Genomic DNA, 14,950 nt, shown 5'->3' with positions numbered 1-14,950 from the left:
TGCCTCGATGACACCAGAGTAGGAGTGGGGTCGAGGGTGGGTTCAACAAGCTTCAGATGGAATAATAAAAGCGGAGCGGCAAGGCTCTGTGGCACATGCAGACGTGGGCAGGGAATGGATGAGACCTCGGACCGGGGTGGGTCGGCGGTCTGTGGAGGAGGGTATGCAGGGTTCAAATGGAGGGTGGATGGTCTAGCCCAGGGTTGCAGACAGATTCATGAATGGCAGGGAAGGGAGAGTTTGATGGGGGAAGGAAAGCAAGGCCAGGAGGGTCGGTGCTAACTTTGTGACAATTACGTTTGTATAATTATTTTTTTTTTTCCTTTTTTAATCTTATGTGCTTTTTTTTGTAAGGTTTTGGTTTATATTTTACTTTTTACAAATGGTTTGATGACACAACTTAGGCTCAGAGTAGTGGATGGCTTAATCTACTGCTGGTTATATGGTTGGAGGATGGAGATGGAGAGAGGTGCTATGGGAGAAATTTGACATTCGCTACATGAATTTTCATCTGTATACACAGTAAAAATACACGGGGGAGAGAGGATACTAATGCCAGTGTACTGGCTGAAATAGTTATTTGCTGTTTGTGCTCAGTCATGTACTGTAGGTTTACTGTAGTATTGCTAGTAGTCATGTCATACCCAAGTTGTTCCCCAATAACCTGGATGAAGTATGTGGAGCGTTGACTGCAGCTACTTTGTAATTGTCGTAGTTTTGACAGTAAAATTTTGCATATTTAAACGTGGTAAATTTTCTTTAAAGTTACAAAATTACTAATTAATCAGTTAAACATCTTTAAAATGTTAGAATCGATCTCGAGTCAATCAGTAAACAGTTTTAAAGCGCACATAGAAAGTAGTAATGTTTAGTTAGATAGCGAGAAAGGTTCGTCGTAGTCTGTTGAGGCTAGGTCTAATGTCTGACCACATCCTCAAGAGACGCACACGCATGTGCACACACACACACACAACCACACACACCCACACACACTCACATACTCTCAACAACCACACACACACGCGCACACACACACACACACACACACACACACAAGCTCTGAAATGCAGCTGTATCGTTTCTCGGGATCCCTCGGGGAGAAAGCTCCACCCTCCCATCACCTCAACCAATCAGAGACCCTTTTCACATCTCTGGCGAAAAAGGGAGTGATTAATTGATCCAGAAAAAAATAACAGAAAGGAAGGAGAGATCCAATTAAAACAATCAGTGAGGAGAGTTACGAGGACGGTGTGTGAGGAAGATGCACTGTGCTGATTCATGTCCGTCCAGGACGCAGGACACACAGTGTATATTCCGGTAACCATCCTGTCATCCTTCTCTCTCACTGTGGGGGTCAGTAACACACTCTCGCTGTGCTTCAATATGGTGTCTTGAGAGACTGGCCAAGAGCCAAAATGGTTCGGTTTTGTGTGCGCGCGCGGGACCACACTCTGTCCACGACGCACACACAAACACTGACGCTGCAAGACTTCTACAAAAGAGAGCGCGTCAGACTGTTTTGTGTGTTTTCTCCTGGAGGAAGCCATATCTGCCCCTCCCCACCCGTCCATTGATCTGTTCGACCCCGGTGAAATGTCTCGCTGCACTCTCCAGCGTCCAAACCCATTAGCTGAGTTTCGCTAAAGGAATGTGGAAGGGAAGGGAAGGCTTGAGGTTTTGGGGGAAGGAGTAAAGAGGGAGTAAAAGGGGGGGAGTTGTGGACTAGTAATGAGTCACGTGATCTTGAAGCTAGAGGGGCTGGTGAGGGTGGGTGCCTAGTTGGGGTACCAGTTAGATGTCTTCTAAAAATGCCGTTTTTTTTTTTTTTCCTCCCACAGTGGAAAGGGAGGGGTAAAGATACAAAAAAAAATAGATTAATTAAAGAAACAAACTCTTTTTTTTTTTTAGATGTAAAATACAAAAACAACAGCAACAAAAGCGAAATAGTAATAAAAACGTTAGTGACTTTAAGATGAAGTAGTGTTAAGTAGTACTCAAAGTTATCTCTAATGACACAAAATAAATAAAAGCTGTCAGAGGAGAGGATGCGGTCGGGGCTCTCAGGTGAAGGAGGGTTGTTGCTCTCTCTCTCTCTCTCTCTCTCTCTGTCCCTCTCTTTCTCCATCTCCCCCTCTCCATCTCTCTCTCTCCCTCTCCCTGTCACCTCTCACTCCTCACGAAGCTGCAGGCGGTAGCGGCTATAGCGGATCTGGAAGAAGAGCCTCTCCAGCGGCGAGCGGCTCATCCCGGGTAGCGTGTGGTCCTCGCTCTGGCCCGTTCTGCGGAAGCCCAGCGACTCGTACAGCTTGTGGGCGGCCAGCTTGACGGCCGTGGTGCCGAGGAACACGGCGGCGTAGTTGTTGCGCACGGCGAACTCCAGGACGCGGCGGCCGAGCGCCTTCGCGATGCCTTTGCCGCGGTAGTGGGAGTCCACCGACATGCGCCGCAGCTCGACCGTGTTGTCGTCCTCACGGCCCTGCGCCGCCACGATGCCCACCACCCGTCCATCAAGCACTGCCACCCAGAAACAGGAGCCTGACACAAACAAATGGGAACAAGTTTGATAAAATCAGATACTGCAAACACTGAAGCTACAGATAAACTCTTAAAACTCTTAAGGGAATGCTTCTATAATTTGGGGGTAATGTTGCCAACAAACGTGCTGTAAATATGAAAATGGATCTATAATCCAATTAGCTGAGCTTAGCATAATGACTGAAAATGCCAGTCTGGCTCTGTCCTTTGTTAACTCAATTGAACCTAACTAAATATCACGTTTTATTCTTGTTTAATAAGTACAGATTGTAATTTTTTATCAGTCTTTGTGCTAAGCTAGCTAACCGGCAGCTGGCTATAGAAAAGATTCAACCCTCTCGTCCAGCTCAAAGAAAATCAATAAGCACATTCCTCAAAAGTGAAGAACTTTCAGTGTGTTCTTTTGCGGCTCCAATATACTGTAAACCCCTAGAGTGTGTTTAAAATCTCTGTCTGTGAAATATTTGCATGCCCTCACATATTGGACCATAAAACACTCACTGGGATTATTTAACAAAATTAACATCACAATTGGCGTCAAGAAACAACATGAACCAGACTGATGAAAACAATAATCTGATGGACGTCAGTGATTGGATGGGAGCGTTTAGCTGTAGAAACTCAAGTCGTGGTGAATGTCCTGTGCTTCCATTAGCAGCACGTTGCATCATGCTGTAATGACTTGGTAAAGTAAAGAACAGATGCAGTGAGTAGATGAGTGTGCAGAGACCTGACTGACTGATGCTAAATGCATTACCCACTCAGTGAGACTCTGCTGATTAAAAGCACAGGCATGACAGAGCCTTCACTTAGGGCTCACAGTGTATTGGAGCAGAGACACTGACACGTGAATGGCAGGCTGCAGTTAGGGGCAACGTTTTTGGGGGGGGGGGGATTCAATAAAGAAAGGCGGCGTTTCCCGGGATTATATTTCAAGAGGTTCGTTTTGTTTTCTTCACACACAGAATTAAAACATTTTCACAGCAGCTTGTACTGTACTGTGGCCCGGAGTTAATCAGACAGACGCTGCTGACAGACAAAAAGACTAACGCACATACAGACAAACAAGGTTAGACCAATATAGATAAAAATGTCAGCAGACAATGCTCCTCCACCAGAGTACAGCTTAGTGCTTGAATGCCGGCCTGTTTCTATTGATCTAGATCTCTAGTCATGCTGCACTTTGTGAGCTTGTGAGTTATTTTCCTTTTTGCCATTTTTCAGTGTTAACAGTTCAGTGTAGAAGGGACAAAATAAGAGCTGCAGAGCATCTCTAGATCAATTTAAGGTTTTTCTGTCACTAGCTTGTTTGAAAGCCTGCTTGATTGAAATGTTATCGTTTCTGAGCTAGACATCTGAAGACATGTACACACATCTAATCTAAATAATCCAATCACTACTTCCCGGGATGTTTAATACCACTCTAGCTTCGCACAGGAAAATGTCACATGTAACTAATGGCTTGTTGCGCGTCTTCTTTTCAAACCATGTGATTTTTAAAACCAGATTATCATGTTGGTGCATGACGTTGCTTCTTTTACCGATGCTAATCTTCCAAAGAAAAGCACCCTCAGAAACCTGCTGTTTTTGTTACGTAACTATGTTCAAATAGCCGTTTCAGTTACGTCAGCAGCATTCACGGCATGCATTAGCTGTGGTTACATGGTTTTGAACCAGAAAGCCATCTGCTTGTTGTAGAGAAACTGAACCAATGCGTGTCCCGTGGACCTCTCCTTTATTTTCTGCTGAATCTCTAACTCTCACGTATACGCACACATTCACCAACCGGCAGTGAGATTGACATCATGCTTCTGCTGGTGTCCCGCTTGTTAGCGGGGATTTGATGGCCCTGCAGGCCCTGTGTTAAGCTGATCCAGAGGCTTCTGTTACTGAATCAAACAACTGTGATGTGTGGGTTGCAGCAACAGCAGGAAACCCCCAAGTACTCCCCGCCCTCCGAGTGTGCAACCAGTGTTTCACTAATCTCTTAGGGGTGTTTAATTTTGGAAATATAAGCCGGACAATTGCTAGTTCCCTAAAACCCACAGATTATTTTTGTTAAAAAAGCACATAAGAGCGTCTTTGTCTGACCAAATCTAATTTTGGTGTAAAATATGGGAACACTGGTGGGAAAACTTAACAGTCAAGGGGTGGCTAATCGAACACTGCCTGCCCCTGAATAAATGCAGGTCAGATGACTGTATAGTTTTACTGATTACCCAGTATTATTTCCGGTAAGTCTTTCAACCTTAAAGAATGCAATCAAACGTGTTTCTCACGGGTATTTTGGGGGCGCCAAAGTGTGAACCTAATTTTACAGTACTACCTTTCCCGTTTTTCCCTCATCTAAAACTTGCGAAGTTGTAAGAGGTTAAGTGTCTCTAAGCGTTCACTATGACCGTGGAGCGTTGTTTTATCATAGACAGATGTCAAATTTGCGGTGTCGACTCCTGTCGCTCTTTGCCGGCATTCTGCTTGTGTGTGTGTGTGTGTGTGTGTGTGTGTGTGTGTGTGTGTTGAAGGTGCAGGAGGGGGGAGACGCTTCCATAAAGCCCTCCTGACCATCTGTCTGATCTGAGCCTCTGCCAGGAATAAGGACAGCACAGGGGAGCATGCACGCTGTACCACCGCTCTGCCTTTTTGTTCGTCACACTGTGTGTTACTTTACTGGTTCACGCGGGGCGATGACAAAATTTAGATCTCCTTTTCTTATGAAAGCTCAAAAATGATGTGTTGACCGCTAAGCTTCCTGACATCACCGTTCTGGGAACTTTACATCTGTTGCGTCTGACTGTGCAACTATTAAACGGCATGGAATCAGTGACCTGCCATCGTTTGTGCTGGGAGCCTGCAGATAGGACGTTAGAGAGTGAGAGAAACGGAAAGATGAAAGAGTGACGTGGTGCAGGAGTATTTTAGATCAAGAGAAAGAGGAGGCGAAAATATCACAATAAATGAGATGCCGAAATGTCACAAGTGACGCGAGCTTGAAAGAGCTTTGTGGGATGCTCTGGCTGAATGCTGTGCGTAACTGGCTTGTTAGATTTTCTTACATGTTGCAGAAACGGCTGAGATGTACAAACTGCTGAATCACTGTTAAATAAAAGAAATGTCACTGCAAACTTTGACGTTAGAGAAGATTCAGACTGTCCAGATTTGCAGATTACTTGACCATGTAGTGTCTCATATGTTTCAGGTAGGCTTGTTGGAAACAGGTTTTGCAGATGGATAGAAGAGCCACGAACACTGGACGACCTTGTCCTCATTGCAGTTTTGGTGTAATGTGCAAGCAGAGAAAGGAACGGTGACTCTCTCCTGTGTCATGTAGCATTTTCTCAATAACTTTGTACAGCCCTATTTCCTAAATTACGTTAGCCACGCGTTCTCACGTGGAGATGTTGCCTCTTGGAGACCTAGCATTTTGTGTGAACGGCTTCTCAATGCTGACAGCACAACACAAAGATTACACATTACAATCTGCACCAACCAAAGGAAATTATACTCCTGTCTCTGCTGTGTTTATACTCAGAAGTGTTGTGATGGTTGTGTCTAAGTCTGAAAGGTTTTCTTTTGCTAAGATTAGATACTGTTCTTAGCCATCAGTCATATTTAGTCACGTTTGTTTTGTTTTTTTAATGCCATATTTGACACTGTAAGATTTCTCCCATTGGAGTGACTTTACTTTGGTCTCGTTGCTAGCCAAAGACAAAGGCATAGCAGGTGGTTTAGTAGGTGCAATGCAATCAGACAATACTAAAATAGCAATCAAACCAAACGGTTAAAGGAAGAACGCTTTCCCAGATTCTTTCCTAAAGCTGTAAATGTACTTGTTAAAGTTTTGGGTTGGCTCAAGCCAGTTACTACTATTTTTATTCTATCTACCTGTCCTCTGAATACTATAAATCAAATCAGATCAAACCAGCTTTAATTGCCACGCACTGCCACAAGGAATTTGTTCCCTGCATTTAAACCATCCACTTGAGCACACTGGAACAATGGGACTCCATGCAGGGCGCCTGGGGATCTGTTTGGGGGCTTCAAGGCATCTAAGCCAGGGGCACAGGGGAATCAAACCAGTGACTCCAGGGCCCCATAGTTGCTTATCTAACCACTAGTCCGCAGCAAGGGAGAAGCTGCTTAGTCCTTCGAGTAACCACAAAACTGACTGGAAAGCAAGAATACGTGAAGGGACAACTTTAAAAAAACAAACAAAAAAAAAAAGGCATCAAGCTGCAGCTGCTTGAGAGTAAAACTTGACACAGCAGTGATACAGTGCACCGCTTATTAAAACATAAGCGTCTGTGTCACTGGAAAGTCGAATGAATGAGCTTACTCACTCAGAAAAAGCAGCTAGAGAAAGAGAGGAAAGGGACTAAAAAGGAGAAGTCATTCATCTGTCGTCTCTGAAAGAGGGAGCGAGCAGAGGAGGATGGAGGCGAGGCATCTGTGTTAACAGTAAAAGTGATGAGCCTGAAAGGATCCATTATTGCTGCCAGGGCATACAAACGCAAAAAGGGGGGGGGGGCGGAGGACAGGGGACGGAGAATCTGCCATTATTGCAGAGGGGGGGAGGGGACCTGAAGGATACAGATGATCTCAAGACAAGAAATAAATCAAGCGCAGAGTGAAGGCGAGAACGAGAGGAAGAGCCGCGAGCTCGGTAAATCGGTAATGATTCTCACACGAGCCAAAATCTGATTACTGTATTCTTAATGCGGCAGATCTAATTTCTTTCACTACAGTGGTATTAATATGCCTCCATGCATGTGTGCGGGCGTGTTAAATACTGGATGAAGCTGTGATATGATACCTGCATAAAAGAAAAAAAAAAGAAAAAATAGACAGGAGCTCATACGCGGAAAGTGATTTCATGGGGTCTAACAAGATTAGTCTCTTTTCCTTCAGGTGAAACCTACAGGGCTAATTCAGCTGATATGCGTTCAGTCTAGACACCACCTTACTGGGCTGTAGTTCTCTCTTCTAACAGTAAAGCAGTCAGTCAAGTGTCATTGTTGGGAGGAATATTAAGTCAATTCAAGTTTTATGCTTCAGGGGTGGCTCTGAATTGAAAGCGTTGCATCACTGCATGATTAATCTGACCCCGCTAGGCATTTCTGCTGTCGTTGAGATCTCCACCTAAGCATTCTTGTGTTGCTCTATCAGACCGTGTTAAATCATTAGTTCCATATTTCTGTCACTTGCTTTGCTAAAAACATACGCACACGTCTTGCTTTGTTCTGTTCTGAATTCCAATCGTTTCATATTTCTTTAACGGCGAGATCTGTTTCTTAACTTGCTCTTCATCTGTATCCTTAACGCAGCGCTCACACACACACAGACACGCCCTGCTCCTCGGGTCAGAGTGCATGCCGGGAGTATAGATTAGCCTGTCACATATAACCCCCACATCAGCAGTTTCCTCCTCCGCCACGGGCAATTGAGGGTGACTGGACACACCTTCCAGATGTGCTCACAAATAAGGCATCAGCTAGACAAAATACATCATGTAATCGCCGTGAAGCCAAGACTTGACCTTAACACAACAGGCGGAAGAAAGTGTGAGCTGTGTGTTGCCAGCTATACGCACACACACAGTCCCCATTTGCTCTCTCCTTACACGTCCATTTGCTCGGAGGACCTCATTATGTGCTCTTAACTGAAGGGTTTGCTTCCTTCCTGCCCATCAACGCGCCTGTGTGTGTCGTTTGCACGCGAGCAGGCCGGTGCGTGCCCACATTTTACACACGTGCTACATTTAGCTGCGTCCATGCCTTTGTTTGCAAGGCTGCTCTTACTACAGCCTGAAACCCGCCCTCTCCTTCATTCCCGAGGTCAAAGGGCACTGGGAGGGGCTTTGCACCCAGATGCAAAATGTGACTAACCTATTAGAGCTAGACGTGCACAAATTGCTCCTGCGTAAACCGCAGACTGCAGAAATCATTTTTAGAGCACAAAAGTAATCACAGACTTAGTGATAACAGGCAGTAAAACTGCTTTTTTATAATGTTAAATCCTCTTGATTGCTCACCAGAGTCAAGATAGAGGGAAAAAGCACAACGCTGTAATTAATGAGGCCGCTGTTGACACGCCATCTACTTTCTCTGATGAGTGCCTTTGTTCAGCATTGATTTAAGCAGAACGCGAAACAAAGGCCGAGGCCAGCGAGACCACAATGCATTATTAATGATGGCCTCCACTTCCTCAAAACACTGACTAGACAAGATGCAACCCGGGCGCGCGCATGCGGCGTGCAGGCCTAGGTAATGGACAAGTGAGCTCTCCGGTTTCGCTGTACGTATAATATGAGAAACAGCAAAGTCAGGCAGCGACGTACAGGAAACAACGCTGCAAATGTTCCACGCGGATATTAAAGCTATGGTGTCTGATTAAGCGACACTCGTGCCCAGACACACCCATAACATTTTGTTTTATCTTAGCTAGCAATGATCGTTAGCCAGAGAAGAACAACATTTCCAGCTTTAAGATTAGAAAGAGGCGTGCTTCCTAATAGAGTTATATTTGCAACCAGTCTGCACAGGTTCTTAAAGATATTTGCATTGTAGCCTCGTCGTTCCTGTCATTCAAAGACTGAGAGGCTGAAGAAGAGTTTCTGTCCACATGCCATCTGCCTGCTCAACTGGATTTAAATACCACTGCACCACTGCATTTTAGTTACATAGTTGTTTTCAATACTGTAAATGTGTGTATATATAGATAGATAGATAGATAGATAGATAGATAGATACTTCATTGATCCCGAGGGAAATTATACGAGCTACCCCCCTCTAAGTCTACATTTCGAGTTTACAGTCTATATTTTATTTTATTTTTCTCAGTTTTACATTTACACTTATATTGTTTACCCTGTGTGTTATGTGCAATTATTACTGTTTTACTGTAGTACTTTTTTACTACTGGCTGCAGGTACAAAAATACATTTCACTGTGAATTGTACTATGTATAACTGTGCATGTGACAAATAAAAACCTATCTTATCTTATCTTATTAGTTGCGTTGTTGTTACTTTGTACTCTATTGATTGATTGATTAACAATATAATGGATTCATTATCCAAATTGTTCATGATTAATAATTATCTGAATGTTACCATCCAGTTCTCCATATATCAGTGTTCACCTTTGTATCTGCAGGGTAATCATTAGTTCTCTGAAACTTTTTACTCCTCCAGATAACTGAATAAATGACTAGTAAATTGAATTTTCGTACTTTTTCAGGCCGAGACTGAAGGCCGTTTCCTTTGCTGGGAGGAAACATCGCTTCCTCTGTGCCAGGATGATGGATAACCCTGGTTTGCCACTGCAGCGCCTCCTCTGCACCTTCAGCACAGATGAAATGTAGAGCGGAAGACGAGGAGGAGGAGCGATACAGGTGGCAGGGAGAAAGAAATCGCTGCGGCTCAAATAGCAACAAGAGGGGGGGGGGGGGATAGAAGAGGAGAGGATAGAGAGGAGCGGGCCTTATTAATCTGAGGTACTTCAGCTGACGAGTCAGAAATATCCCCAGGAGATCCCTTTGTCTATCTGCTTACCAGCAAGCTCTTGATCTTCTTCTTCTTTTCTCACATGCGTTTATTATACATTTCAGGACACCCCTCCTTCACATGCCCCCATTTTCTACCTAACACTCACCTCCTTTCTTCCCTTCACACATTGTCCCTTTCTCTCCGTCTGTCTCCCTCATTCTGTCGTTCAAAGCTAAAATAAGCTCAGCAGGTACGAACAGAGGAACCCTGGTCTCTCTAGTAGAACAAAGCAGAGAGACCAGACGCACACACACACTCAGTATATACAGTGAGACTTACTGAGACCCTCGTTAATCAGCCGTTATTACCGAGTGAGCATCATTTATGTCCAGAGAGGGTTTGGCACAGTGTCTAGTCACACCCTCATTATATTATATTCACTTTTGCAGACAGCAAGCAGCTTTAGACTTATCAGCCTTAGCACACCAACATATCCAAACGCTTTCCCTTTTAGTGCCCCAAACTAAAATCTAAAGACAAAGATTCTCCATAAATGTGATTAGTTTTCTAGCATCTTGTTTCTCTTCTCTGATTCCTGCGATCTTGATCTGATTGCACACCCACGCAAATTTATAAATGCTTTATAAATATTGTTAAGTCTAGCTCTACAAGCAGTACAGCTGCTCATGGATAAAGGTTTACGGAAAAAAAACAAAAAACTATTGGCTGTGGTTTTCTGTAAGAAAAATGCTTTCAGTTGATGAAAACCCCCTCGTCTTCATTTACAGTTTTTGTCAGCAAATGCTGTGTAGTTGTTAACACACCGTCGGTGGGTATTTATTGATCTCCAGATTGACTCGTTATTGGTTTGTCGGTTTCCGAGGAAGGACATAGAAACATGAGGAGGAGGAGGAGTGGAGGAATCAGAGTGTACAAAGAGATTTACTTAACTTTTCATTGCATTGCTTCCAATCTGTTAAGCCCTGACTGAGCTATTTGGATTTGGATAATAAACTTACAGATATTAGGTGTTTGTGAATCAAAACTGAGGATACGGATTTGAAATTACGTCGCATTCATTTCAAACTAATGCAATTCATTATGGACTATTTTCCATCTTGAGCAGCTGGGGTTTTTTTTCCACAGAAACAAGCTTTTAGTCTTTTTTATAGCGTTTTAGCTATTTATACTCAACAGTGGTCAATTCAATTTGTTTTACAACCTGTCCACCTCCACACGCTGACTTTATTACTGGTCAAATGAAAGAGGTGACAGCTGGCCTTAAGGGGAAGCAGAGTGAGTGATCACAACACGCACACAGAGGAGATAAGGGTATTGATTGTTGTAGTTGTGGCATGAGGAGAGCGATATGTAGCTTCAGTCAGTTTTCTTCTGTTACCCTGCGGTAACAAATATCCCCTCTTTGCTTCTTTTAACTCCTGTGATTGCTTCTTCCTTAGCAATTACGTTGTTTACTGACTGCATTATGTGATCTTCAAATAGATCACCCTTTATCAATACATCACATCTATCCAAAGGATAAAATGAGAGTTTACGTCTATTAATCTTTGGGCTCAGACACAGACATTTATTTCATATCCTCAAAGATGTATCTTAAACTGAAGCCCTTTTGTCGTCTCCATGCAGCAAACTCTCCAGACCCTCCCACACACGGTTACTGTAACTAGTAAACATGAGATTTCTCCAGCAATAGAAGCTTAGTGTGCACAGACAAACTGCAGAGTTGCTGCTTTTTGGTTGTCAGGTAACTCTTAGCATCGGATGAAGGTAGGCGCGATAGGCTGGTCGCTGATGCCAAATGTAGTTTCTCCATACCATCATAAATGCATGACTAAGTAATCCAAATGAACGGTATAAAAACTTCAATTCTGGTGCACCGAGGATGTAACAGCAACATTTTCCGGCTGACCTTTTTTCATTTCAAATTTTTTGTCTATGTAATCTGACCAAGAATCTGTTCAGAGCCCTTGAGTCCAACAAGTTCTTCTCTCTGCTCTAAATGTTTCGTTCTTTAGATAATAACGCACTCCTGCCCACATTTCAGGCGAAGCAGCACACATGCTACACATGTGGTAACTAATGACAGCGTCATCAGTGGAGCCTCTCCATCGGGGCTGCCCGTTGGTACCCAGGTGTTCGTCCCCCTGGGCCCATTGAGTTTGCATGGTTATAATCATTAGCATTGTCTATGAGCGGCGGTGCCTGACCCCCTCTAAACCATCACAGCCCTGCAGCAATAATGGGAATGCTAAATTGCAATTGTCTACGCAGTGGATTACCAAGCCAGGGGGTATAATGTCAGAGAGAAACAGACAATGGGGGGCAATTGACTGGCTTAACTAACACCTGCTTTTTATATTGGCCACGTGGTTCGGGTTAACAGGGGATGGACGTGTCCAAGAAGTTATGAGGCAGGGTGAGGGTATAAAAATGTGTTTGCCGCAAAGTTAAACTCCTGAGCAGAATGAGATGATGCCTAAGGTGGATTGATTTTTTTCCCAATTAGAAACTTTAGTGGAGGAAATGAGCCTTGCCGACACCGAGCGTGCTGCAGAGAGTGTATCAGCAGACTCCTCTACACAATCAATAGCCCTGTGATGCACCCCCCGCCCCTGTCCCAGTGGCCGAGTGGAGCTCAGAGAGGAAGCGAGTGGGGGAAGGAGTGGAGAAAGAGCTAGGGAGGAGGGGTGGGAAAGAAGAAGGAAAGCGGAGAGACAAGCTGCATATTTGATGATTTGCCTCTGCATTGCCTGAACACTCTAAGCCCAGCCGTATTTTAAAAGCACTGTCTGTGTCTTTGACTTTAATGTAATTATTCTGCTCTTTCTGCCGCAATTATAAACAGCACGAATAGTCTTATACCTAATCTTTGGTAGAGAGCAGAGTGGATGAGCATTGCCCGCTGACCCAACATGTATTTATGCCACTATTCAGAGAGAACAGCGAGGTTTCCCCTGCGTCTTACCTGTGGGTTTCATGTAATAAGCCTCTATGTCAGCCATGTCCGTGTGCAGAGCACAGTCCAGATAACCCTGGATAACTTTCCTGCTGTAGTAGTAGCGCGCACCCATGAGAATGAAGGGCGCACAGCAGGTCAGCGTGACGGATTTGGTCACGAAAAAGCACATTACTATGGAGAAATGGAAGAAAAATAAACGAAACCTGTCAGAAAAGAGAATCACATGTTTGATTTTGGCGGAATTTGACCCCACACAGACACAGAAGAAAAAAAAAAGAGCAGACAATAAGACATTTGTAGGCATCATACATCAACATTTTGATCAGGAGAGATTAGTTCTCACACAAGCCCCGCATTCTTCAGGCTGCAATGTAAGGCACATAAGAAGCTGCAGGGGCAGAACCATTTTTTTCCCCCCACTATGTTTTCAGAGGGCAGCACATTAGAGAATTCATCAAACCAGTGCAATCCATGATGGAGTTATTAGTCACATGTAACGCTGGGGGGCGCAAAGGGAATCGGTAACAAGCGGGATGGATGGTGCGCAAAGCATGTTGCGTGGCATGCGATAGTTAGTTTACTCCTGTGCACCGCGGTGTATACTACAAAACATTAGACGTTAAATGGGTAATTAGTCCTCAGTCAAATCTGAATTAATGATAATAATGGATTAAAATGCGTCATGGGTTCATTTGTGTGTCCTGCTTGTGTGATTTCAACGTGCGTAACGTTGGTGCGACGCACGAGGCTTTGATCGGCGCCGGCAACGTCAACAAAAGCCAAACGAGAGACCAGTGCGCGACTGTGGCGCATAGGCAGCTGTGCAGAGGCGGAGGGTGCGTGTGCGCGCCGCAGGGGTGGAAGGACTTTTTATAATGTGTGCGTCGGGCCGGTGCTTTTTTTTTTTTTCGGGGGAGCGTGCGCGCACCCCCCGTGGGCCGATCCTCAAAATTCATTCTGTCATTCATTCACGGCACCGGCATGTCATCACATCATCATCATCATCATCATCATGAGCGGCAGCGGTAGCAGCACCAGGGCCCGCCGGTTCTACACATGCACCATGCGCCTGCCATGCCTTTTGTTGCGTGATGAGCAACATGCCGGTGCGCCGGCGGATAAGGGAGCCGCGCTGCAACAGATTTCGACTTAGCTGTACCTCGTCTACAGGGTCAGATAGTGCAGAGGGAACGTTAGATTTTTATTTTTTTTTGTGGGATTTAAGACAAGTTTCTCAGATAAATCACTTTACGGTGAAGACATCAAAAGAAAGCGCAACATTAGCCCACAAAAGAATTCATTTAGAAGTTTTTCATTTGGAAATTTGAGCTGAAACGTACAGTAAACGACACGATGCAAAGTCATGAGGGTACTTACCTGTCAGAAGAGCATATATAAACTGGGTCTTCGGCTGCTGCCTGAGCCCCCTAAACGCCGTGTTGGGTATCCTCTCCATGATACCATCGTAAAAGATGCGCCGCACCTCCTCCTGATCCCCGCGCTCGAACTCTCGGATAAAAACCGCATCTTTCCTCACATCCTTGGCTTCCGCGGGGTTTAGAGCCGCGCTGGACGGAGGGGAGCTCCACATGATCGCCTCTTTTTTGGTCCCAGGTATAGCATCGTGTTCGTCCGCAACAATTTTAGTCTCGCAAACCATTTTGGGAGACGAAAAATGCATGCAACTGGCCGCGATAAAAACTACAGCAGTTCGGAAAAAAAACTGGGGGGGAGGGGGGGCGGGGAAGGGTGAAGAGTGAAAATGGATGATGCGTGAGATTTCCTTAAAAAACAGCGAAACGATGAGGGGGGATAAGACGAAAGGGGGATGTTCTGCTGCAACCCTGAGCGTTTCTGAAGACCAAGACTCGCCGGTGTGATTCAGGCAGTATTTATAAGCGAGCAGGGCGGGTAGATTTCGGGTTCAGGGGTTGGGGTGGTCCTCTCGCTGC

General features: G+C 44.7%; 1 protein-coding gene across 1 annotated transcript; it reads right to left on the bottom strand.

The window, feature by feature from the left end:
- Positions 1-2,167: 2,167 nt before the first annotated feature.
- nat8l (N-acetyltransferase 8-like) lies at positions 2,168-14,679 on the bottom strand (the record flags this gene model as incomplete). The annotated part of the gene is made up of 3 exons (XM_084555349.1): positions 2,168-2,535; positions 13,005-13,169; positions 14,376-14,679. The coding sequence occupies 3 exons, from the start codon at positions 14,677-14,679 to the stop codon at positions 2,168-2,170; spliced, it is 837 nt and encodes a 278-aa protein (XP_084411475.1).
- Between the last annotated feature and the right edge of the window lie 271 nt (positions 14,680-14,950).

The sequence above is a fragment of the Chelon labrosus genome (genome assembly GCF_963514085.1).
Source record: "Chelon labrosus genome assembly, chromosome: 1".
NCBI classification, from domain to species: Eukaryota; Metazoa; Chordata; class Actinopteri; order Mugiliformes; family Mugilidae; genus Chelon; species Chelon labrosus.
This window is presented reverse-complemented; position numbering and strand designations above follow the sequence as displayed.